Source organism: Capricornis sumatraensis, chromosome 17 (assembly GCF_032405125.1).
Source record: "Capricornis sumatraensis isolate serow.1 chromosome 17, serow.2, whole genome shotgun sequence".
Taxonomy (NCBI): Eukaryota; Metazoa; Chordata; class Mammalia; order Artiodactyla; family Bovidae; genus Capricornis; species Capricornis sumatraensis.
The window spans coordinates 25,824,684-25,848,158 of record NC_091085.1 but is presented as its reverse complement, the minus strand read 5'-3'; the positions used below and the strand labels follow the sequence as shown (position 1 = coordinate 25,848,158).

Genomic DNA, 23,475 nt, shown 5'->3' with positions numbered 1-23,475 from the left:
GCCGAAAGGGTGTGTGTGGGGGGGGGGGAGACACCCTCTGCCGGATTCTCACTTACACGCGTACACGGATGCTGTCTTTTACTCGGACACACACGTGTCCCCGGGGCCATAGCCTGGAACGGTCTTGGGACTCCCAGCCTGTGGGCGTTTCCACTCCACCCAGCGGAAGGGGAGGCTCATTTCTTTAAAACTGCCTTGAGGGATATTTGTTACCTTGGACCTCCCACAGCCTCCACCCTATAAACAGCTGAAGATCCGCGTCCTCTCAAAGCAGGATCACTCCGGTTCTACGAGTCCCTGCCAGGTCGCGCCGGGCGCAGGTCCCATGGACACCCCCTCCCTGGTTCGCTTGGTAGCGCCCGCTTTGTCAGCGCGCTGCGCTCGCCGGTTACCCTCCAGCTCCAGCCGGCCCGCGGCAGACAGCGCCTCCACTTCACAGCGTCCGCAGCTTCGTTCGCGCCGTCTCGGGCTCGTCTGCCTGCGACCTTCCCCCGGGCCGCGGCTGGTAGAGAAGGAGCCCCAGAGCCTCTGCTCGGACGGCCCCAAGAGTCTGCTGGGCTCGCCCGCCTCGGCGAGGCCCGCAGGTCGGTGGGGCGCGCGAGGGGCCGCGGCGGTTTTGGCGGCGGCGCCCGGCATGTATCAGAGCCCGCGGCGGCTCTGCTCCGCCCTGCTGCAGAGGGACGCGCCCGGCCTGCGCCGCCCGCCCGGCCCGCCGCCGCCGCCGCCGCCGCGCCGCCTCTCGCCCACGGCCGCCCCGCGGCTCCCGTCCCCCCGGCTCCTGGCGGCGGCTTCGGCGGCCCGCGAGGTCGCGAGGTCGTGCTCCCGAACAGGTGAGTGCACCGCCGTTCCGGGCGGAGAACGCGGCGGCCGCCACCTGGAGACGGCGGGGAATGAATGGGAAGCCGGGGGCTGCCGGGCGGTGGGGTGCGACCGGGAAGCGGTGCCTCTTCTCCCTGAGCCGCCGTCTCTGCTCTCCTTTGCCGCTCTGCCCTCGCCTTTTCTTGCCTGGGGCTTGCACCGCGTCCGGTAAGAGCTGCAACCCCGTGCTAGGTTCCCGTTTAATCCTTCCCTTTTGATGCCGCGGTTTTAGTATTTCTCCCTCTTGACCTACGTTATCTTTTCCCCTTCCGAGGCCGCAGATTATTTGTTTTACTTATTGCGCTAATGGTGGAACATTTTATGCAATATGTATATGAAGTTACGCTTACCTGATCCTGTGGCCTGCGTGGCTTAGGTGGTATGAGTTTTGAAAAACGTATGAACACGCATTGACTCTTTGGACATCTACTTGAATTTTGGGGGAGCCTTCCAGTCTTAATATTTGCATCATTATGCGTCCTGTATACCTGGGGTTAAGATCTTGTAAAGATGATGCCATCTCTTTGCCAAGAACCTGTTCTATAGGTCACGTGCTCTGGATTTTACTTGGGTTGCAGGGAAGGAAACGCCAGGCAGAATCTTACTTCCCTGACCAGGGATCGAACCTGCGCTCCTTGCATTGGAAGCGTGGAGTCTTAACCACTGGACCCGCAGGGAAGTTCCCTGGATTTTCCCTTTTTAGGCCACGGAAGTTTCTGCCTGAGGCCTCAGTACCGCGGCCACTATTTACATACAAATTAGTCATAGTGTAAAAATTAATAAAGCTTTTCTTTCAAAAGTGGGCAGTTTCATCACGCTAGCAGGTATATTTTAGTCGTACTCAAGTTTATTGCTGTTTAAGACGTATAGACATCTGAGATTGTAAACGACTACCTTTTGCTCCAAAAGTTTTGTGTTCTCTTTTACGCCGCCCTACCCGGGTTGCCGGATCTTAATTCCCCCACGGGGGATTGAACCCCCAGGGCAGAGAAAGAAAAGGCAGAGCCCTAAACACTCGACTGCCAGGGAATTCCCAAGTTTTGTATTAACTTCAGAACAGATAGAGCAGTAGAAAGAGTATGTTCAATGTGGCTTTCTTTACTGAAAATGATCAGCCAAAGTGTGATTGAAGTCAAGATTTTAAACTCTATTCAGATGATTGGCCTCTATTCAGATTATTGGCGGATGTTTAGATTGAGACATTCTTTTTAAAATTAGGATTTTCTTTTTGTGAAGGGACCTTGCCGGCGGCCAGCGGTTAAGACTGCGTTTCCACTGCAGGGGTCACAGATTCCACCCTTGGCCAGGGAACTAAGGTCTCGCATGCCACCCAGCGTGACCAAAAATAAAAAATATTAGGATGTTAAACTGATTACTGGAGACTAAACTCTTTTGTTCTTTTTTTAAAAAAGGATGAACCTGACAGTCATTGAGATGTTCTTTGCAGTTCTGTAGGAATTTGGCATTTGTGAAATAACTGTTAGAATGGGAAAATTTCTAGAGGCATATTGTTGGGTTTGAGGTGGGAGAAGTAAAAGAAAATCAACTGGTGTCTTCTGTAGCACCATATCTCTTGTCTTAACCTCTTACCTTAAATTTCCTGCGGGTCCTGGGGCAGAGTTAGCCAGTAGGTTCATTTTGGGAATACACATAGTTTGTGTAATACAGATAAGAGCTGTGCTGTTAGCCAGAAGAAAGGTCAGGACATGTTGGATCTTAGGCCTTTGACATAGAAAGATGCTTAGTGAAATTTCTGGAAGTCCCCTGAAATCCCCTAGTTTTAGAAAGAAATTGAAAGGATTTATGGCTGTTAAACTACTACAAGAGCTAGAGCAGTTTCGCATTTTGCTCAGTTTTGGCTTCAGCTGCTTGTTGGGAGAAACTCATGAATGCATTCATTTGCATATCCTTTGATCACTCACTCATTCATTGAAAAAGTCTTTCTGTTTCTGGTCTCTCTCTATTGTTAGTCGTTCAGAGGTGTTCGATTCTTTGCGACCCCACGAACTGTAGCCCGCCAGGCTTCTCTTTCCGTGGGATTCTCCAGGCACCAATACTGGAGCGGATTGCTGTTCCCTTCTCCAGAGGATCTTCCTGACCCAGGAATCGAACCCTGGCCTCCTGCATTGCAGGCAGATTCTTTACCATTTGAGCTAAGTGCCACTTTATAGGAGGTAAAAGAATGTGAGATATGGTCTGCCTCTGAGTTTAGTGCCCAGTCAGAGAGATGTGTTTTGCTCAAAGACCTGAGTGTTTAAAGAAATAAAACAACTCTTATTATTCTCCTTCAGTTAAAGGTTTGCAAATGGCACAAGGGTGCTGGAGAGCATGAAGTCCCTTCCATCAGTGGTGATCATTTTGGCTTCAGAAAGTGGTTGGCATTTGAATTGGTCCTTGAAGTCCAGTTAAGATTGAAAGAGATTAAAAACATTTTGCTTGGGGAGAGCCAGGAGCAAAGTGGAAGGTGTGAGGCATGGATGGTGGCAGGGTGAAAGAGGAGGTACTTTGCCAAATGTTTCCCAAGATTCATAGATCCTATTGTAGACTTAATAAAAAGAATTGTTATGGCTGGGTCCTGAATTCCACATTACTTAACAAAATGACAGCATAAATAAAAAGCAGATTATTGTTATTACAGGCCTCAAGGTTTAGACATCTAGCTAGAGAAAGTCTTCAAGAAACTGAAAGCTATAATTCGCTCACTCCAGCATCTTTTGGGGTGCATGTGTGCTGAGTCGCTTCAGTTATGTCTCACTCTTTGGGACCCTATGGGTCATAAACCCGCCAGACTCCTCTGTGCATGGGATTTCCCAGACAGGAATACTGGAGTGGGGTGCCATGTCCTTAGCCAGGGGGTCTTCCCAACCCAAGGATAACACCCAAGCCTCTTGACGTCTTGCACTGACAGGTAGATTCTTTACCACTAGCACCACCTGGGAAGCTCCAATCTTTGTAGGGGGGCGGGGGGCTGCTAAATCCCAAGTTGACCCTATTTGTTAATCAGTTCCTTCATAACTTAGGCCCTGTGGCAGTCAGATGTCACTGGAAAGGTGAGTGTAGCCCCTTTGCAGTCATCAGATGCTGGGTTATTTAAAGGGGACCTTTTCTCACAGAAGGGTCACACGGCCTGTAGAGAAACAGCAGCTGTCAGTTACTCTGCTGGATGAAACATGGTCTGGTGTCACCTATGGGTTTATAGATGCCACCTCCTCAGATAATGAAGAGTTGGCTGAAATACTGTTCTCTACCACTGGAACACATTGCTTTTTTTTCTTGGTATGATTTTAAAAGCAAATACCAGCTCATCTGAGGAGGCGGTTTTATTTAGTATGTCCTTTAACAATGTGAGTAATCTGCTTATGAGAGAGAAGTGCAACAGCTTGTAATTATCAAGCTTCTATAGAAATATATTTTCTTTGTAGGAGAACAAGCTATTTGTTTTCCTATAGCATTCAACGGCAAGAGCTTAAATACAGTGAGTTACTGGGGGCTTTTGAATTAGAAACCATGATAGCAACTGATCCATAAGTTTTACTGAACACAGTACACTTAAAAGGCCAAATGTTTTATTGTCTCATGACTAATTGTATTGGAAATTAAGATCTGTGATCAGGATTCCTAGGACTCTGCTAACCACTTGAATGGTTATCCCATTTGAATGCAAGGATGATGTGCATGGGCGCTTAGTTCCATAGTAAACCCACTTGTACTTCAATGAAAATTTTGGGGTTTGTTATTTTTTAAAAAATATTTGGCTGTGCTGTCCATGGGATCTTTGTTGAGACATGTGGAAACTGGTTCCTGGGGACCAGGGTCTAACCCAGCCCCCTGCATCGGGAGCACAGTGTCCTAGCCAGGAAGTCCCTGGCTTTGCTGTTTCAGAGTGGGGAGAGCAGCCTTCGTACAGGAAGGAGTATGACCTCAAGCAAAAATCTTAGCTGTCTTCTTGTCTCTATGTGATCTCAAAGCAGCACCTGAAACCTACCAGCTACACAGAATTCAGCATCAGTGTCGGGGATGTGGGCGGGAATGTCCAGGAGAAAGAGGGCTACGAAAAAAATCATACCTGTCAGATTTAAATGTCTTTATAAAATGCAGCCCCCCCTCTTCCCCACCCCGCCATGGGTGGGTTCCTCATCCAAGGTTGGTTGAGTCCCCAGATGCAGATACCAAGGGTGTACATCATTATATAAAAGGAGCTTAGGCAACCAGATTTTGGACATCCAAGGAGAGTCCTGGAACCCATCCCTGAGGAATGACTACTTTTTTTTTTTTTTTTTTCAGTAAAACGCTATCAAAAGAATGGCTGGGTCCCACTCAGATCATCTGAATTTTAGTTTCTGCAAGTGGGCCTTGAGCATCTGCTAGTTCTGATGTATAGCCTGGGCAGACAGCCAGTGAGACATTTGCTTTGCTAAATGCTTGGAAGCCTGCTAGAAGTTTCTTAACTAGCGTCCCCAGAAGTTAGTCTCCAGTAGAGACGGCTCTTGGATTCTGAGGGATTGTGCAGAATGGTTTAAAAACTGCTTTTTCCCTTTGGAACTGCAGTAGTCTGAGAAGTCCAAAGTTACATGGAGCTGGGATCATGGAGCAGTAAAGAAAAGTTGCAGTAGGGTGTCCAGGAAGTGCCTCGTGCATCATTTTCCTTTGCTTTTCCCAGCCTGTCCCCCACTCTGCGCGTCCAGTGCTGGGGCAGGTCCATCCAGTACAGAGTACAAGGATGTTATTTTGCATATCCTACTGACACCCTGGACATGATGGTTTTTTGTTTCCTTTATGTTTTGCTTTCACTGGGTGGGGGGAGTTGCTGAAGATGTTCATCTTTCAGATTTTCTAGGTCAAATAGATTTGCTGAGACGTGTTCTACAATTTCTCTTTCCAGTGGTTCATTCTAAATTTTATTTGGAAAATTTTCAGGACAATTTAAAATATAATTTTTTTAAAAATAACGTATCTGTTAATTTTGCCTCAGAACCTCAATCTCTTTGACAGTACCCATTATCCTCTAGAAGTTGAGGATTGTTTGTCCTTGGTGTTCAGAAGTTCTGCCAGGGTAAATGTCTCAGCATCAGATGAGCCCATTCAGCCTAAGGACAAACCATTCTTTTTTTTTTTTTTTTTTTTCTGTGCTGGGCCTTCATTGCTGTGTGGCCTTTTCTCTAGTTATGGAGAGCAAGGGGTACTCTCTAGTCCCAATTCACGGGCTTCTCATTGTGGTGGCTTCTTGTTGCAAAACGGAGCAATGGTCCTCAGGTGCAAGTTCTTCGGGAGTTGCAGCTCCCAGTTTCTTGAGCCATAGGCTCAATAGTTGAGCACAGGCTTAAGCTGCTCCCCAGCATGTGGGATCTTCCCACATCAGGGACTGAGCCCGTTTCTCCTGCAGTGGTAGGCAGATTCTTTACCACTGATCCACCAAGGAAGCGCCAGGACATACCATTCTTTAGCCCAGGAAGATTTCTATTTCTTGAATTTTATCATTTTCATCACTATTTTATCACATTCCCTGTTGTCATATTATTAAACTCCTGCTAGACAGATTGTCCATATGGATCCACCCTCTGTGGCTCCTCTTGCATTTTTAAAGAATTTATCTCTTTTTGTGAGGTTTTTTTGAACATGTCTATTTTGCAGTTGCTTGCACTTTTTGGACATTTTCTAATTCTCTGCTCCTTTCTTCATAGAAGCCTAGTCTTACTTTGTGTCCTATATACTTGTGTGAGCCTGTTCCTCCCCCGGACCTTTCCTCCTGGGAGAGCAGTTTGCATTCTCTGTAGTTGGGGAGATTTGGGGGTGGGGGCTGCAGGCAGGCTCCCTTCTGTATTCTCCAATGCTTAGCTCACCCCTCCAGCTGTGCCTTCAGAAATATCCCTGAGGCCCATGGTTAGCGCCTGGTCTGCTCTGCCTCCCTTCCCGTCCATCCAGGGCCCACATCTCTGAAGCCTGTTCTCCAGCTGCCAGAGGCCACCCTCTTCTGTCTGAGAGGGGAAGTGACAGAACTAGCAGCTGTCTCAAGTAAAACACCATTGCTGAGAGAATGACCCTAACGATGGCCCCTTCGCCTCTCCTGCCCTCTGTCGTGGTGGACTTAGCTTTGGGTTTCTTCAAAGCTCCCTTGGGAAGAGCCATATTTAATTTACCTTTGGTCGTTTGTACTGCATTGCCCTCCACTCTGGGTTCTCTGTTAATTCACACCTGTCTCTGTCTTCCTGGAATTCTGATTTTACCCATATTCTTTCAGTCTTCAGAAAAATATGCATGTGTGTACTTTATTCCGGAAAGCTCTTAGGAAGGAGAATAATGTATTTTTGGCCTCATGTCAGATGACCTGCTTATTGTACATTATTTATCAATTCCCATCTTAAAAATGAGTCATTGGACTGGAGATTTAAAAACTGCTGCCAGTGTCACCACACATTTTAAAAAAGATGATTCTTTTCCTACATGTGCTGTAATTGTTCAGGCAAGGTTATGGAAATCTGTATATGAAAATTAGTTTTTCCCTATTTTAAATGACTGAGTCTTTCGTTGGTTTTTGTGAAGTATGTACAAATGGACTGTACAACTCATAATCTAAAGCAGGAGTCTGCAAACTTTTCTGTAGAGAGCCAGCTAGTATATATTGGGCTTAATAGACTAAATATCTGTTAAAGCTATTCAGCTTGGCTGCTATAGTGTGGAAGTCGCTGCAGACAATACATGAATCTTATTTATGGATACTGAAGTTGGAGTTTTGGATGGTTTTCACATGTCAGGAAATATTATTACAATTTATTTTTTTCAACCATTTAAAACTGTAAGCAGCCATAGGCATCTCATACAGGGCACTGGGAGATGTATGTGGACCTCTGACCCACAGGGAGGAATAGCAGCATACTCCTTAGCTCTGTATTTCATTCATAGCTGTGAACCCAGAGCACCTCTTGAGCTCCTGGGAGCGTTAAGGATGGACACCAGATAGTACCACAAACCCGAAGTCTTAGCTGGTGGAGAGCAGCTGTCACACCAGGTTCTTTGTTTCTGCCTTTTCAATTTTCAGTTTTCTAGCATTTTGCTTGGAAGAGTCTGACTTGTGCAAATGCTTGGCCAGCCCACTCATAATCAACCACCAGTTTTAATACGCTAAGCTAAGTATTCATTGTGGAGGGATTTCTCTTTCCCTAGCCATATTTTCAAGATGAATCTGGCATGACTGAAGGGACAGCTATGCTTTGTCCAGAACGCACTTGGGTATTCTTGTGTCTGACTGCTGCCTAGCAAAGAAAGGTCACTGGGATTGTCACTGTGTCTAGGAGCTTGTATTTATAGACCCGCTAGGTTGGGAGACATGACCTTCACTTGATATCTCTAGTAATGCCATGTGCCAGTAAAGCAGGTCATTGCACCGCTTTGTACACCTTGTGCTGTGCCAGTGTGCACGCCCTGATGGTGGTGACTTGGGCAGAGGGACGAGGTGAAATTGGACCTTTGTTAACTGCCATGCGCACCCCTGGCACAGCTCCATCTGGTCATCCTGACTCTGGGTCAGCACCAGCAGAGACAGTTGATGAGCAGTGGTCCAAGGTGCAGGCAGCCCTCCCAGGGCCAGGTCCTTTGCCAACTGTGCAGTCAGTCTCTGCGTCTATAAAATGGATAATACAATACCTACTTTGCTGGATTGTTGGAAAGATAAGTGCGGTACATGCTTGCCTCTCAAATGTTAATAGCTGCTCTTGAATTGATGCTTTTGAACTGTGGTGTTGGAGAAGACTCTTGAGTCCCTTGGACTGCAAGGAGATCCAACCAGTCCATTCTGAAGGAGATCAGCCCTGGGATATCCTTGGAAGCAATGATGCTAAAGCTGAAACTCCAGTACTTTGGCCACCTCATGGGAAGAGTTGACTCATTGGAAAAGACTCTGATGCTGGGAGGGACTGGGGGCAGGAGGTGAAGGGGACGACAGAGGATGAGATGGCTGGATGGCATCACTGACTTGATGGATGTGAGTCTGAGTGAACTCCGGGAGTTGGTGATGAACAGGGAGGCCTGGAGTGCTGTGATTCATGGGGTCGGAAAGAGTCGGACACGACTGAGCGACTGAACTGAACTGAATCCCAGAAAGAAAAATAACAAAATAGCTGCCATTTAGAATGTACTAGGTATAGCTGGTTTAACTCTCTTGTCCTTCATAGTAACACATTGAAGTAGGTCATGGTGATCCCCAGATGAAGAAACAGAGCCACAGAAATAACTTGTTCAGGATCTGATTAGTGAAAAGAGAAGCCATGATTTCTGGAAACCAGTCGACCTACCATGAGTCCATAAACAAGGCAGATATAGTCCCTATCTTCATGGAACTAATGAGTGAAGAACAGTGGTTGTAATTTAAATATTAAGGGTGACTTAAGGTTCTTACTTGTGGCTCAAGAGGGTAAAGCATCTGCCTGCAATGCGGGAGACCCAACTTTGATCCTTGGGGTCGGGAAGATCCCCTGGAGAAGGAAATGGCAACCCACTCCAGTATTCTTGCCTGGAAAATCCCATGGATGGAGGAGCCTGGTAGGCTACAGCCCATGGGGTTGCAAAGAGTTGGACATGACTGAGCGACTTCACTTTTACTTCTCAAGTACGAGAAGGCCATGTGTAAGAAAAAGGGAGCCACTGGAACTTGATCCATGAAGCTGTGAGCCATGGGGACTGTGAATCTATTGATTTATTCATTAAGTATTAAATAAACATATTGCATACCCAACATCCAAGCTGTTTTCGGTCGATGGTTGTCTTGTGAATATTTTGAAGGTGACCACATTTATTCAGGAGTCTTCAGGGGACCAGTGAAAATTAGCTGCTGAATTAAGTTTTCAAACCTTTCTGAGGTGATTCAGCACAATGGCCACTGGGTGGCAGCACAGGCTTGCTGTTCCAACGATGCCGTCCTGTGATGTCTGTCCTTTAGGGTTTGGTGTGCTTTTCTCTTGGAGGTTTCCTTGGGCCCAAGATTGGTCAACTCCAGCAGCTTCTCAGGTGTGTACCCAGATAATCCTGGCTTTTGTTGAGTTTTTACTTTTTAACCAGCATTTTTTTTTTCCCAAATAAAAAGACTGGTTGAAAGAGTGGCACCATTTGACATTTTTGGAAATCTCTTCATTTGAAAGTCTGGCTTAATACATGACAGCTGTCTATATCCTCCTAGGTGCTTCTCCATTCAGTCTGTTGTGATATTTTGGTTAAAAGATATGAATCCAGTCTCTCACTGGTTATATAATTGGAGAGAATTATTTTAATAGTCTTTTACGATGATTGTGGGTAGCCTTTTGTGGTAGCTTATATTAATAGTTATTTGCAACATCAAATCTGATACCATATCAGTGAACATCTTCTTGGTTATTTGGGAAGTTGGTTAACTAGGTTGTGTGGCTTTTCCAGATGTTATACAATATAGAAATAACCTTAGTAACCATCACCACCAATCTTGTCAGAGAAGTTTTTAAGTATTGGGGACTTGTCAGGCTCCTGATGGCAGATGTGTTTTCCAAAATTTTCTCTGGGAAATTTTTCTCATGGGCAAAAATACTGTCAGTTGTTTTCCTTAAAGCGACAGGCTCACTTCTTACGTTTTAGTGGATAAATGTCTGCCTTGTATCCATATGTGATTGACTATTTTAAGTTTGTTGGTTCTCTGAGGTGAAGACAGGGGAGAGTTCATTTTGCAGTCCAGACACTCACCTGAGTGCTGTTGCTTAAGGCAGCGTATTTTGTGTGCAGCACAAGTGTTTATGTGGACTTTCCTTTTTGTCAAGTATTAAAGATACGTCATCAGGGCTCCAGATTTAACAGAAGTACTTATTCCCGCCTCACTTAAGGACATTGAGGGTAAAGCAGGCAATTTAAAAAATGAATAATGGTGAAGAGCACAGTGGCCCCTACTGGAGCCTGGGGCCACTGCCTGGGTTAAAGCTGACAAAGCAGCTTTCATAACAGTTGAAAACGAAGACAGAAAGGATGCCTCAGTGTTAATATGGAAACCCCTTGGCCCCGCATTTCTCCAAAGGTGTCTCAGACATCCCTAATGGCTCTTTGTCTATGTATCTATGTATACTATAAGGGACGTGAAATCTGGATGGTATGTCTGACTCCACCTCAGTACCATGTGATTCCTTCTAAACCTTTCCTCATTTATCTGCAGCTTTCCTCTTTCACAGAAATCAGACTCCCACCATCCATTTGTAAAGCATTTGTCAGCATCCAATTGCTGACTTGAGTGCCCTTCCTTTAGCAGTTAAAAGCTGTTTTCCAAGGTGACATCATTCCTTTTTTCCTGAAGCCCCTTCTGTGAATTTGCCATATATTTGTAATAGATTTATTTGTCAGAGTCTGCATTTCCTATTGATCCCTCCACCTCCCTCTTGATCTTTTGAATTTTGCACATTAAAGTTTACTCTTTGTGAGGGATAGTTAAGTCAGTGGATTTTGACAAACACAGTCATGTATGCGTCACCCTAGGGCTGTACAGAGTGGTTCCACTGCCCTAGAGTTGCCTTGTCACCCACCGCTCCCTCCCTCAGTCTCTGAAAACCATTCCGTATAATTTGCCTTTTCTAGAATGCCCTATGAGTGGGATCGTGCAGTATGGGATTTTTAGGATCTGGCTTCTTTCACTTACAAAATGCCTGTGACTTGTTCCCCTCTCTTGTTATGTACTACTTCGTGTGGTTGTATACGGTTGCACATTGAGGGACATCTTTGACTGCTTCCAGTTTGGGCATTTATTAATACACTTGGGTATATACATTTGCATACATATTTTTGAATGAACTTAAGTTTAAGTTCACTTAGGTAAATCCCTAGGGGCATGAGTTCTGTATTTATTTTAGACACTGCCAGACTGTCTTCCAGTGAGGCTGTACATGGGAAGCAGTAGGTGGGAGTTTATGAAGGGATGGGTATTGTTTACATATTGGATAGGCTCACCAGCGAAAGCCATCAAGGCCTAGGGCTTTTTTCTGGGCAGATGTTAACATCCTTCAGTATCTAGCTGGAGTCACTTCCACAGAGCTGAAGGGAGAGGTGGGGCCAGGCGTGCCCCAGGCAGGACCAGCACAGACTGAGGTTCGGTAGCTTCCGCAAATAAAGGCTTCCCAGTGCGTTGTGTGCCTTTGGTCTACATCCAGAGCACTGAAATGGCTGGTTTTGACACTGGTTCAGGTTTATAATGCTTTGGGGAGGACTTGTCAGCTCCCTCACGCAGTCGCGCCTGCAGTCTGCTTGATGGGTTTCTTTCTCTAATGTGTCCCCTGTTCGCAAACAGACATGGTAGTCTGCTCGGAGCTCAGTCCTCTGTCAGTAAACATCTCCCGCCTGTTTCCAGTTTGCACCTCTCTCCTGAACATCCGTCATACCTAGCTCCTATTTTCTGCAAACCCTACCCAGTTTTCCTAACCTGTATTGGCAGCTTCATCCTTGTAGTTGCTCAACCACCCATCTTGGAAACTTTTTTTGACTGCCCTCTCATTGGCCACATCCAAGTCATCAACAAAGTTTGTCGGCTCCCATTCTGGATTTACTCAGAATCCAGCCACTTAAACTGGGCCTAGAACTGGGGCTTTGAGGCCCACATTGCAGTGTGTCCTTCTTTTTTGCTGCAAAGGCTTTGTCTTTAGGTGGTAGATTTAATTTTTGAAAATCCCCAAAAGTCACAAATAAGGTGACAAAATACAGTTAATCCACTATTGGACCAAAACGAGCTTATTTTGAGCTGAGCTGGCTTTAATAAGAATGTGTTTTCCTTGAGTTTTGTAGCTAACAGCCCGATAAATTTCCAAAACCAAACCAAAAAAGGACAACAGGGAATGATGAAATTAGAACATCCAGGTTAAGCAGTCTAGAGTAAGTAACAATTCTGATTCTACCATTACTAATGATGATCACTGCAAATAATTCTCTTTTAATATTTTATTTTATTTTATTTTATTTGGCTGCTCTGGGTCTTAGTTGTAGCATGTGGGATCTAGCTCCCTGACCAGGGATTGAACCTGGGCCCCCTGCACTGGGAGCTCAGAGTCTTAGCCACTGGACCACCGGGGAAGTCCCCAAATAATTCTTTTTTTTTTCCCCCAAATAATTCTTAATTGAACATGCTTGCTTCTTTCTGGTCCCTGCTCTGTCCCACCCCTACCCCCACCCCAAGCTTTTCTTTTTTTGGTTGTACTAAATCCTCATTTGAGTACACTTTGACTGTGTGGCTCACAATAAACTGGAAAATTCTGAAAGAGATGGGAATACCAGACCACCTGACCTGCCTCTTGAGAAACCTGTATGCAAGTCAGGAAGCAACAGTAAGAACTGGACATGGAACAACAGACTGGTTCCAAATAGGAAAAGGAGTACGTCAAGGCTGTATATTGTCACCCTGCTTATTTAACTTCTATGCAGAGTACATCATGAGAAACGCTGGGATGGAAGAAGCACAAGCTGGAATCAAGATTGCCAGGAGGAATATCAATAACCTCAGATATGCAGATGATACCGCCCTTATGGCAGAAAGTGAAGAGGAACTAAAAAGCCTCTTGATGAAAGTGAAAGAGGAGAGTGAAAAAGTTCAACATTCAGAAAATGAAGATCATGGCATCTGGTCCCATCACTAAATGGGAAATAGATGGGGAAACAGTGTCAGAGTTTATTTTGGGGGGCTCCAAAATCACTGCAGATGGTGACTGCAGCCATGAAGTTAAGAGGTGCTTGGTCCTTGGAAGAAAAGTTATGACCAACCTAGATAGCATATTCATAAGCAGAGACATGACTTTGCTGACTAGAGGTCCGTCTAGTCAAGGCTATGGTTTTTCCAGTGGTCATGTATGGATGTGAGAGTTGGACTGTGAAGAAAGCTGAGCGCCGAAGAATTGATGCTTTTGAACTGTGGTGTTGGAGAAGATTCTTGAGAGTCCCTTGGATTGCAAGGAGATCCAACCAGTCCATTCTGAAGGAGATCAGCCCTGGGATTTCTTTGGAAGGACTGATGGTAAAGCTGAAACTCCAGTACTTTGGCCACCTCATGCGAAGAGCTGACTGATTGGAAAAGACTCTGATGCTGGGAGGGATTGGGGGCAGGAGGAGAAGGGGATGACAGAGGATGAGATGGCTGAATGGCATCACTAAGTCGATGGATGTGAGTCTGAGTGAACTCTGGGAGTTGGTGATGGACGGGGAGGCCTGGAGTGCTGCGATTCATGGGGTTGCAAAGAGTCAGACATGACTGAGTGACTGAACTGAACTGAAATCTTCATTGGCTCACTCTTGGATCACATAGCCAGTGGATATTGTACTATCTTAATCTCATTTAGACTTGCTTTGCTCTGTTTTATACAGCATCACCAGTTCATATATCAGTATCTCTGGTCATTTTGGTCTAAAGCTTGTTCACTACTTCCAGGGGTGGTTAATACTTTTCTGAGAAGGGCCCAATAGTAAACATTTTGGCTTTGAGTGCCAGAAATTATCCTGTCATGTATTGTGTGCTTGTGAGCATGTATGTAACATCTGAAGATCCAAGGACTGTACACAGTCTGGCTGCGGTTGGCCATCCCATGCTGTATTTTCTGGAAGAAGTGCTCCTAGAGTCAGTATTTCAGTTTTGCTAGATGTAAAATTCTTGGCTTACATACCATGAGTCATATATATATATAAAGCCTGACATGTTTCAAATATATAACGTCAATTTTCTTCTGGTCTAAAAAACATTACAGTTGAAGTCTGACACTCTGGCTTCTAAGTTACTTGCTGTTTCTGGCCTAGAGTCCAAGGGATTTTTTTTCTGTTTCTTTACAGTCCAGTTGGTGTTGGTCCTTCTGGGTTGATAGTCTCAGGTATGTGTGTTTGTGTCTGTGATACATGTTTTTTTAACCTCATAATTTTTCTTTCAAACCATTGACCTTTTTTTCAGCTTTATTGAGGTATAATTAGCAAACATTGTGTGTATTTGAGGTGTACTGAGTTTGATATTTGTACACATCTTGAAATAATTACCTCAATCAAGCTAATTAACATGTCACTCACATAGTGTGTGTTTCTGGGGGGTGGTGGAGGGGGCAGTGAGATCACTTAAGATCTAAGATCACTTAGAGGATTTCAAGTATGAGATACAGTATCCTTAACCAAAGTTGCCTTGCTGTACATTAAACCTCCAGAACTTAATTCATCCTGCATGATCGAAACTTTGTACTCTGAAGAGTTTTCTTGATTAATAGTTTTTAGTATCAATATGTGTTTCATTTCCATACATTGGTTTTCCTGCTACAAGAACCTTTTTATCCATATGTTGCATCTTTGCTTTAAATAAGTACATAGTATTTGCCACTATCTCTCAAGCTTTATCTCCTCATTTCTTTCTGTTTTACTAATTCTTCACATTGCCTCATTTGTAAGTTTTCTAATTTAGATTACTTTGTCATTTTCTTAATTATCCTATATTATAATAGGATATAATTTTGATTGGCTTTCTGGGCATGTCTTCCAGCACTTTCATTGTGTTAACACATTATACTGTTCCTTGTTCACTTTATATTGAAAGTTTTTAGGAGGAAGTGTGGTTTAGGATAACTCCTTAAATCTTCAACTCCTGTTGGACACAGTTAACCTTTTTCACATTCATTTTCGCATGGTACTTGCTCTTTTGTCGCAGCAACCATCCTGAAACTCAGCTTGGCGAAGGTGATGTCATCAGAAGGACGCAGACCAGTCCTGTTAAAACTGAACAGCTTCAAGCTGCTCATTTGCCTGGAGCCTGACAGGTGTCAGATATTGGAACTCTTGTGAGTTTGCCATGATGCCCTGACAGACTGGCCTACTCTTAGGCTATTGCTGATGCTAGAAACCATGCTTGAGAAAACAGTAGAATTTTTGACCACTTTTTGCTGAACAAGAAGTACAGAAGAAAGATTTTCAAAGTTGTACTGCCAGCTAAGAAGAAAATTTCTTTGGACCCATGTACTCAGATAGGCAAGCAAATTGATTAAAAAAGAATATATTCAAGTCAGACATCCAGGAAACAAGTGTGTGCGCGTGTTCATGCATGTGCCTTTGTGAGAACAGGCTTGCAGGCAGTTGCACGTACACAGAAATGTGTGTTGGGAAAACTGGTGTTTGCCTCACTTTCTCATTGGGGAGCTACTTTTATAGTCATTGAAAAGGAATGATAGAGCATGCTTGCATCTTGATCTTGATGTTTAAGGATAGGTCTTAGGGGTGAGCACTTGAATTTGCCTTTGTGACCTGCTATGTAAGGTGAATTCAGTTGCTTGCTAGTATCCGGTGCAATCAGCTTGCCAAATATGTGTTTTAAAAAGACTTTTGTGTCCTTCAAGAGAAGGCAAGGACTTGGATGAGGTCAGGAAATCCAGGTTCCTCCAAACCAGGAATCTTAGCCATGATCCAAGCAGAATCTGGCCTAACTTACACTGTGATGAAGAGAAAACAAGGTTGACCTTTAAAAGAGCAATCACCTGCCTCCTAGTGAGGTGACAGATACCTCTCTCTTCATGTTAACTTGTTGAAGATTGTGCTCTGTTATCCTTAGTTACTATCCAGTTAGATAAGAATCAGAAGCCCCAGGAAATGGACCTAGACAATGCTTCCTGCACCACCATACCCCACCCTCCCCACCCCCATCTCTCCCCCCACCACTGCCAGCCTCTTTTCTGATTTTTAAAAAATCTGGCAATTAAGATTAGATTGCAGACTACACTGCTCAGTGATGTTTTCAGAATCCTATAGAAAGCCAGAGCCCTATCAGAAATGAATTTAATCCAGCTGATTCTTCCCTTAACAGGGATCTGAGTAGATGACACACTAAGAGTCTGCTCTAATGCCATCTCGGAGTAACCAGGCTTTCTGACATTTGGCTCTTCAAAAATGGTCTTGAAGTTCTCATTTAAAATACATAGAAAAAGGAATATGGATTTTGCTTAGCCATGCTTTTGTAAGACTGTCTACAAATTATAAAGACAAGTCTCAGGTTAGCATAACCCATAAAGATCAAGGTATTTCAACTGTAGTATTTCAAGTAGTTGTCCTCCTAGAAAGCTAGAACCTGGGAGCTCCTGTAATCCACCCCGTAGACCATGAACGTGGCAACATCGGCCCCAGCTTCTGTGGACACTGCTTTATCTTGTGGTCTCTCTGAGTGAGAAAGGCAGGAGAAGGCAAAGTGTGTAACCGTGTCTCCTTCCCCGCAGTGTATCCCATGGGAAACGGCACGAGCAGGCTCTACAGTGCTCTCGCCAAGACACTCAACAGCAGCGCGGCGTCCCAGCACCCGGAGTACCTGGTGGCCCCTGACCCAGAGCACCTGGAGCCCATCGACCCCAAAGAGCTTCTGGAGGAATGCAGGGCTGTCCTGCACACCCGGCCCCCGCGGTTCCAGAGGGACTTTGTGGCTCTGCCGGCCGACTGCCCCAGTAGCCACCCTCCCATTAGGGTCATGCAGTGGAACATCCTTGCCCAAGGTAGGCCTGCTGCATCTGCCCAAACCGCCACCGCCTCCCTGCTTCTGCGCATGCCCGGTGCACCTGCGCATGGCCGATGCACCTCTGCGTGTGCGGGGGCGAGGTGTCAGGTGAGGGGTGGGGCGGCTAGAGCTCCCGAGGAGCTCTCCCAAGGGGGAGGTGGGGAAAGGGAGTCATCTGGTTTTCACTGATAAATCCAGCGACTAAGGGGTATTTCTTACTTCCGTGTTGGTAGACTTTGCATGTTCAGTGACGGCTTCTGTCTCTCAGCACATCGAGATTTCAAGGCCCCCGTCTCTTATTAGCCTGAAACTTTCTGCTGTCTCCAGCTTTCAGTCCACAGCACTAAGATAGCATTTGCCAAGGAGAAACTGAGTCTACTGAGTGGGCGATGTAGAATCTTCTGCAGGAAATGCGGAGGGCGGGGGTTGGTCTGGATACTCTGGCCAGATTCTTATCCAAACGCACCTTTATTATAATTTGAGGCCAGAGATGTTGCCTCTGTTCTCTGTGCTTTGAGATACTTGTTATGGTAGAAAGGACTCCTTTCCTGGGTCTGCTGGATTTTAAAAACAGGTGTGTCAGTCAACTTTTTCCAGTGCTGCTGATCATGGAGCTCTTGAAATTTTAAGAAGAAAGCAGGGTCACCATTTTTCCCTCCTTTTCTGGAATAGAAGGGCATACTCCCTGACTTTCCATAATTTGATTCATTTTTTTCTTTTCCCAGATATAAGTAAAAGCTGCCCACTTAAAATAGGTGTCATTTATGGTTTCTATAAAGGCCTAGTACTGGGTTAAATGTGTTTAGTTCATCTGACATAGCTTAGATCTCTTAGACTACAAAGAACATTGTTTAAAGCTAAAACTTAATGTTTTATGTCCTGGAATATGTGGCTTTATTATGTCTTCTGTCCTGGAATAGAGACAGATAGTTTTAATATGAGTCAGTTCCTTGCTTCATGTGGATGGTAAGAGGTAATTAGTTTGGAAGTCGGTGCAGTAAGAGAATCCCCCCAGAGCACCTGAAGCAGAGAACGTACTCTGAAGGTCTTGGGTGATGTCACACCTAAGGAGACCCCCAGGTATTTAGCAGCTGACAACGGACCGGCTTTTTTATTTCAGCTCTTGGAGAAGGCAAAGACAACTTTGTCCAGTGCCCTATCGAAGCCCTCAAGTGGGAAGAAAGGAAGTGTCTGATCCTGGAAGAGATCCTCGCCTACCAGCCCGATATCCTGTGCCTCCAAGAGGTGGACCACTACTTTGACACCTTCCAGCCCCTCCTCAGTAGACTGGGCTATCAGGGCACCTTCTTCCCCAAGCCCTGGTCGCCCTGTCTGGACGTGGAGCACAACAATGGACCCGACGGCTGTGCCTTGTTCTTCCTCCAAAACCGATTCAAGCTGGTCAACAGTGCCAACATCCGGCTGACGGCCATGACGCTGAAGACCAACCAGGTGGCCATTGCCCAGACCCTGGAGTGCAAGGAGTCCAGCCGCCAGTTCTGCATCGCCGTCACCCACCTAAAGGCACGCACTGGCTGGGAGCGATTTCGATCAGCTCAAGGTTGTGACCTCCTCCAAAACCTGCAGGCCATCACCCAAGGGGCCAAGATTCCCCTGATTGTTTGTGGAGACTTCAACGCAGAGCCCACAGAGGAGGTCTACAAGCACTTTGCTTCCTCCAGCCTCAATCTGAACAGCGCCTACAAGCTGCTGAGCGCTGACGGGCAGTCGGAACCTCCGTACACGACCTGGAAGATCCGGACCTCAGGCGAGTGCCGGCACACGCTCGATTATATCTGGTACTCCAGGCAGGCGCTCAGCGTGCGGTCAGCCCTGGACCTGCTCACCGAGGAGCAGATTGGACCCAACCGGCTACCCTCCTTCAATTACCCTTCAGACCACCTGTCCCTAGTGTGTGACTTCAGCTTTAACGAGGAACCTTGATGGACATTTATAAATCCTTGTCTGTGTCTTTTTAATCGCAAGAGTCTTAACCAGGGATGTTTCAGGAAACTGAAATAGAATAAGCTGACTGAGGAAGGGTTCCCAGTTTCTTCCACTTGTTTCCAGCATGCCCTTGGGAAGGAACCCCGTTAGCTCACATTAAAACCTTTTCCATTAAAACCTACAGTGAAAAAGGTTTTTGCACTCCAGTATTGCTTTGCATTGTTTTCTTTCCCTTAGGATTAATTATATGTTGATCATTTAAGGGCATTAGGCTTGTTTTGAAGCTTTTTCTTTTAGAGTATACTATATTAAAATAGTAGACTTGCTTGAGTCTCCTATGATTAACAAGTATGCAGGAACAGTGTCTCTAGACAACATTTCAAGTTATTTATTTGTGTTTTTTAATATCAAGTTATGCATGGCAATATTTATTTTTTTATATCTTCATGTAAAATTAAGTAAATTATAACATGAACATGTTAAAACCATGCAAAACATAAGTTATAGAGTAATTTATAGTAATTTTCTTAAAGCTTTAAAGATGTTTTTATTGGAATCTAATAAAATAGTGTACAAAGGGACTACTTAGCCTTGAGGGGTTTTTGTTATTTAAGTGGAAATACCAGTTCTCAATGATCTGCTCTTCATAAATCTTTGCTATGCCTCTGTGTTCTCCATTATTGTGTTTCTTGAAGAGATTCCATGGCTAGTCTTCATCAGTCACTGTTAAACATTTCCAGTATTCCCTTGGAGTGCTCTGGGTATTCATTTGCAGTCACTCTGCAAATTGTATTGAATGTGCTTTGCACAGTATATATATTTAGGAGCTGTTATGTGGTAGTGGCTAAAGACGGTAAGACCTTCTTTTCAGAGATGGGAAACTATTCCTGGTCTGTTCATGAGGCTGTGGTTGAGATAAGACAGCCAGGTAACTGGTTTTAAAAGATCTAGAAAGCAGAATAAAGTTAACCTGGAATTCTCTCTCTGCTCAGAAATAAAATGGTAAAGATAAAAGGTGAAACTCCTTCCTAATGAAATCCCAGAAAACAGCCCCACTGATTAATATATTTTAACCCATGAGATGTAAATATTTACATTAATAAATAGTCTTTTAAAGCTAGTGTTTTAATATCTTGTTTTTTTAATGCATAGAGAATCTGAGAATAAATTTGGTCTTTTAATAAATACTGTTAATGTGGTGCCCACACAATCCCAGACAGTCAGAGTGGACAAAGGTGGCTGTGTAGTTCAAGGCAGCATCTGATGCTGTTTGTGAGGTATCACTTGGTGACAAGGTTGGAGTCCCCAAAAATAGTTCCTCCAGGTATTCTGCATTGGAAGTGCTTTTGAAACAAATAAGGGTTTCAGTGTATATTGTACATACAAAATATCTGAAAGGAATGGCAAGGAGGAAGAACATATGTACCAGCTGTCATTTGGTTCAGATCTTAGCAGTGACTGAATTTGCACATTGAGAAGCAGAATACTGATTTGGACAGGCATTAAATATGGTTTATCTACCCTAAAGCACACCAGTTTGAAATCATCATATCCATATCATAAGTAAATCTGAATGAGAATAAAAGCTAAAAAATTGTTTCAATTTCAAATATTAACAGGCTATGGGAGAAGGGTGGTGCTGGTGGGAATGCCTCTGAGCAAAAGGGCTCCTAGAAATATTACAAGTCATCCTTCAGCATTGCCATGGCGGTAGGCTAAACACATATTTCTGTATGCTTTTGTCTGTATTTGTCATTTAAAATGTAGTCATGTGAGCATTTTATGTAACTTTTTTTAGTAGTGTATAAATCTTGCTAGGTGGCACTTTTTTACTTCTCAACTCTTTTGTAGACAGCTCTGCCTTGTAGACCATCAGTTACCTGAAGGCATAATGACAAATAACAAATCTCTATTCTGGATTTCTAAAGTATCAATATGTTCCATTACCGAGTTTCTTATTCCATGCCTATGTCCCTTTTGAGCACAGCTTTTCCTTTTATAGCCCATGACATTTTGACTGGTTATAATTAGTCTTAGAAGGTAAATTGTACAGGTTCTTGAGGACAGAGGGAGAGTGAATTTTTCTATTCCTCCATGGCTGTATTCAGGAGATTCTTCAAGGTGGTAGGGATGACAGAGTAAAGCATAATGGTGTGTGTAACATTTAAGTCCCTTATTTTTGGCTCTGAGCTTTGCATATGACTTAAATACTGCTCCTGATTTAAAATGGAGCCTTGGGACTTCCCTGGTGATGCAGTGGCTAAGACTCTGCACTCCCAGTGCAGGGTGCCCAGGTTCGACCCCTGATCAGGGAACTAGATCCCACAGGCCACAGCTTAAAAAAGCTCCTGTATGTCACAAGGAAGGACCTGGCACAGCCAAATAAATATTTTAGAAAATAATTGGGCCTAAAAAACTCAAATAATCTGAGCAAAGTCCCAGTGGAACTAAATTCTAGAAAAGAAGAAAATAAAAACACATGCTGATTGATTTCAATTGGGACTAAATTCTAGAAAAGAAAATAAAAACACATGCTGATTGATTTCAATTGGAAAGGCATCCAAAAAATGTGAATAAGGAGCTCTGAACTTTTTTAAAATGACATGTATAAAAATACAGTACAGGCAGGCTTTTATCTAGAGTGGTTGGATACTGGAATGGCAAGAGGTCTGGAGCTGGGCTTATAAAAGCAAATTCTGTAGAAGGGCATGGCCTGTAAGTAAAAGGACTTAGCTGTGACCAGTGTGACACTCCCTAGGGCCTCAATTTTCTCATCCAGAGTGTAGCAACACACCTACCTTGTCAATCTCAGATTTGTCAGATGTTTGTAAAACAATATTATAAATTTTAGGTAAGTCATCGAGTAAAGATTTAAGGTTAAGGTTAGTGCTTAGGGCTCAAAGCGAAAAAGGCACTGTACTTGATGTCCTAGCGTATTCATGTCCTAACAAGCCACTCTTAATCCTTCCATTTGAAAGGGCAGACAGTGTTAATAGAAATTAAGACCCAAATAGGTGAGGGACTGTTGGAGTGGCAAGACTTTTTCACCCCCGTTTCTCCAGGCAGATGTGAGGTTGTAGGTTAGTGATTCAATTTCAGGAGAGGATGTCAACCCCACTCTGATTTGTAGAGTAGAAATATCTGCCTTTGAGAAATGAAACAACAGCCACAACTCCAGGCCCTTTGTTCCACACACCAGATGTCTGTGGAAAGCTCACCTCTAAGACACTACTCATTAGGACGTAGTTGCATCCATTCCTCTTGACAGAATGTTAGGAGAAGCCTTGCTGTTTCTAGGCTGCTACTGGTAGAGTCGGACACGACTGAGCGACTGGACTGAACTGGTAAACCAAGATGAAATCTCAGGATGAATTCCTGTTTGCTTCGGCTGCTGAGACATTCAAAACCAGACCTTATAGCTGGATTTTAATTACTGTGTGACATTCTGTAGCATGTATTCCATTTCCTTTTGCTGTCCTGCTTTTTTCTTCATGTCATTGTCTTTCTTTGATCTGCTTATTTTTGTTGACTTTCATTTGTTCTTACAATATATAAACTATCAAGTTTTTTTTTTTTTTAATCTAAACCAGAGTCTAAACTGCCACATTGAGCAGATTCAGGCTTCTAGATGTAGACCACATTAAAATGCTGGAATGTAACTGCAGAGTCCTGCATCACAGGGAGAAAACACCAGTCAGGAGAGATGACGGAAAGCTGGTTGCGGGATACCCCTGACATCTCAGATTGGTAAACCTGAAGAGAACACCCAGCAAAATTCTGCAGCATTTTACTATTTAAGTTTGTGAGAGCAGGGATCACTGCATGGTGAGACAGACTTATTCAGACACTAAGCTTGTTCTACCCCAAGCCCTGCCGTTTTGTAGATGGGAGGGAAGAGGTTAAGGCCAGAGAAGTTCTGTCTCTAGGTCTGCCACTGATTAGCTGAACTGAAACTGAGTCAAGTTTTTCTGAACTTTAGTTTATTTACAATACAGGGAATAGACCAGGGAATCTCTTGGGTTTCTTAAAACCATTAAAACTGATATACACTTCAAGACAATTTGGGTTAATTGCTACCACTGCTCAAAAATATTTTTGAAACTTTTTGGAACAGTTTGGATATCCAGTTCTCTGAAGGTTTCGTTTTGCCAGGTATGGCAGTACCTACCTAGCTTAATTCACATCAGTTTCTT

At 44.2% G+C, this 23,475-nt stretch overlaps 1 protein-coding gene across 1 annotated transcript; it reads left to right on the top strand.

Annotated features, from left to right (window-relative positions):
- The first annotated feature begins 634 nt into the window (after positions 1-634).
- Positions 635-20,498, top strand: NOCT (nocturnin). Its single transcript, XM_068989773.1, has 3 exons — positions 635-830; positions 17,064-17,333; positions 18,456-20,498. The coding sequence occupies exons 1-3, from the start codon at positions 635-637 to the stop codon at positions 19,277-19,279; spliced, it is 1,290 nt and encodes a 429-aa protein (XP_068845874.1). The 3' UTR covers positions 19,280-20,498.
- The last annotated feature ends 2,977 nt before the right edge of the window (positions 20,499-23,475 follow it).

Coding starts and splice junctions, on each gene's coding strand:
- NOCT (XM_068989773.1), top strand. CDS start 635: ATGTATCAGAGCCCGCGGCGGCTCTGCTCCGCCCTGCTGCAGAGGGAC. Junction 831..17,063: donor GAGGTCGTGCTCCCGAACAG/GTGAGTGCACCG, acceptor CCTTCCCCGCAG/TGTATCCCATGGGAAACGGC. Junction 17,334..18,455: donor GTGGAACATCCTTGCCCAAG/GTAGGCCTGCTG, acceptor TTTTTATTTCAG/CTCTTGGAGAAGGCAAAGAC.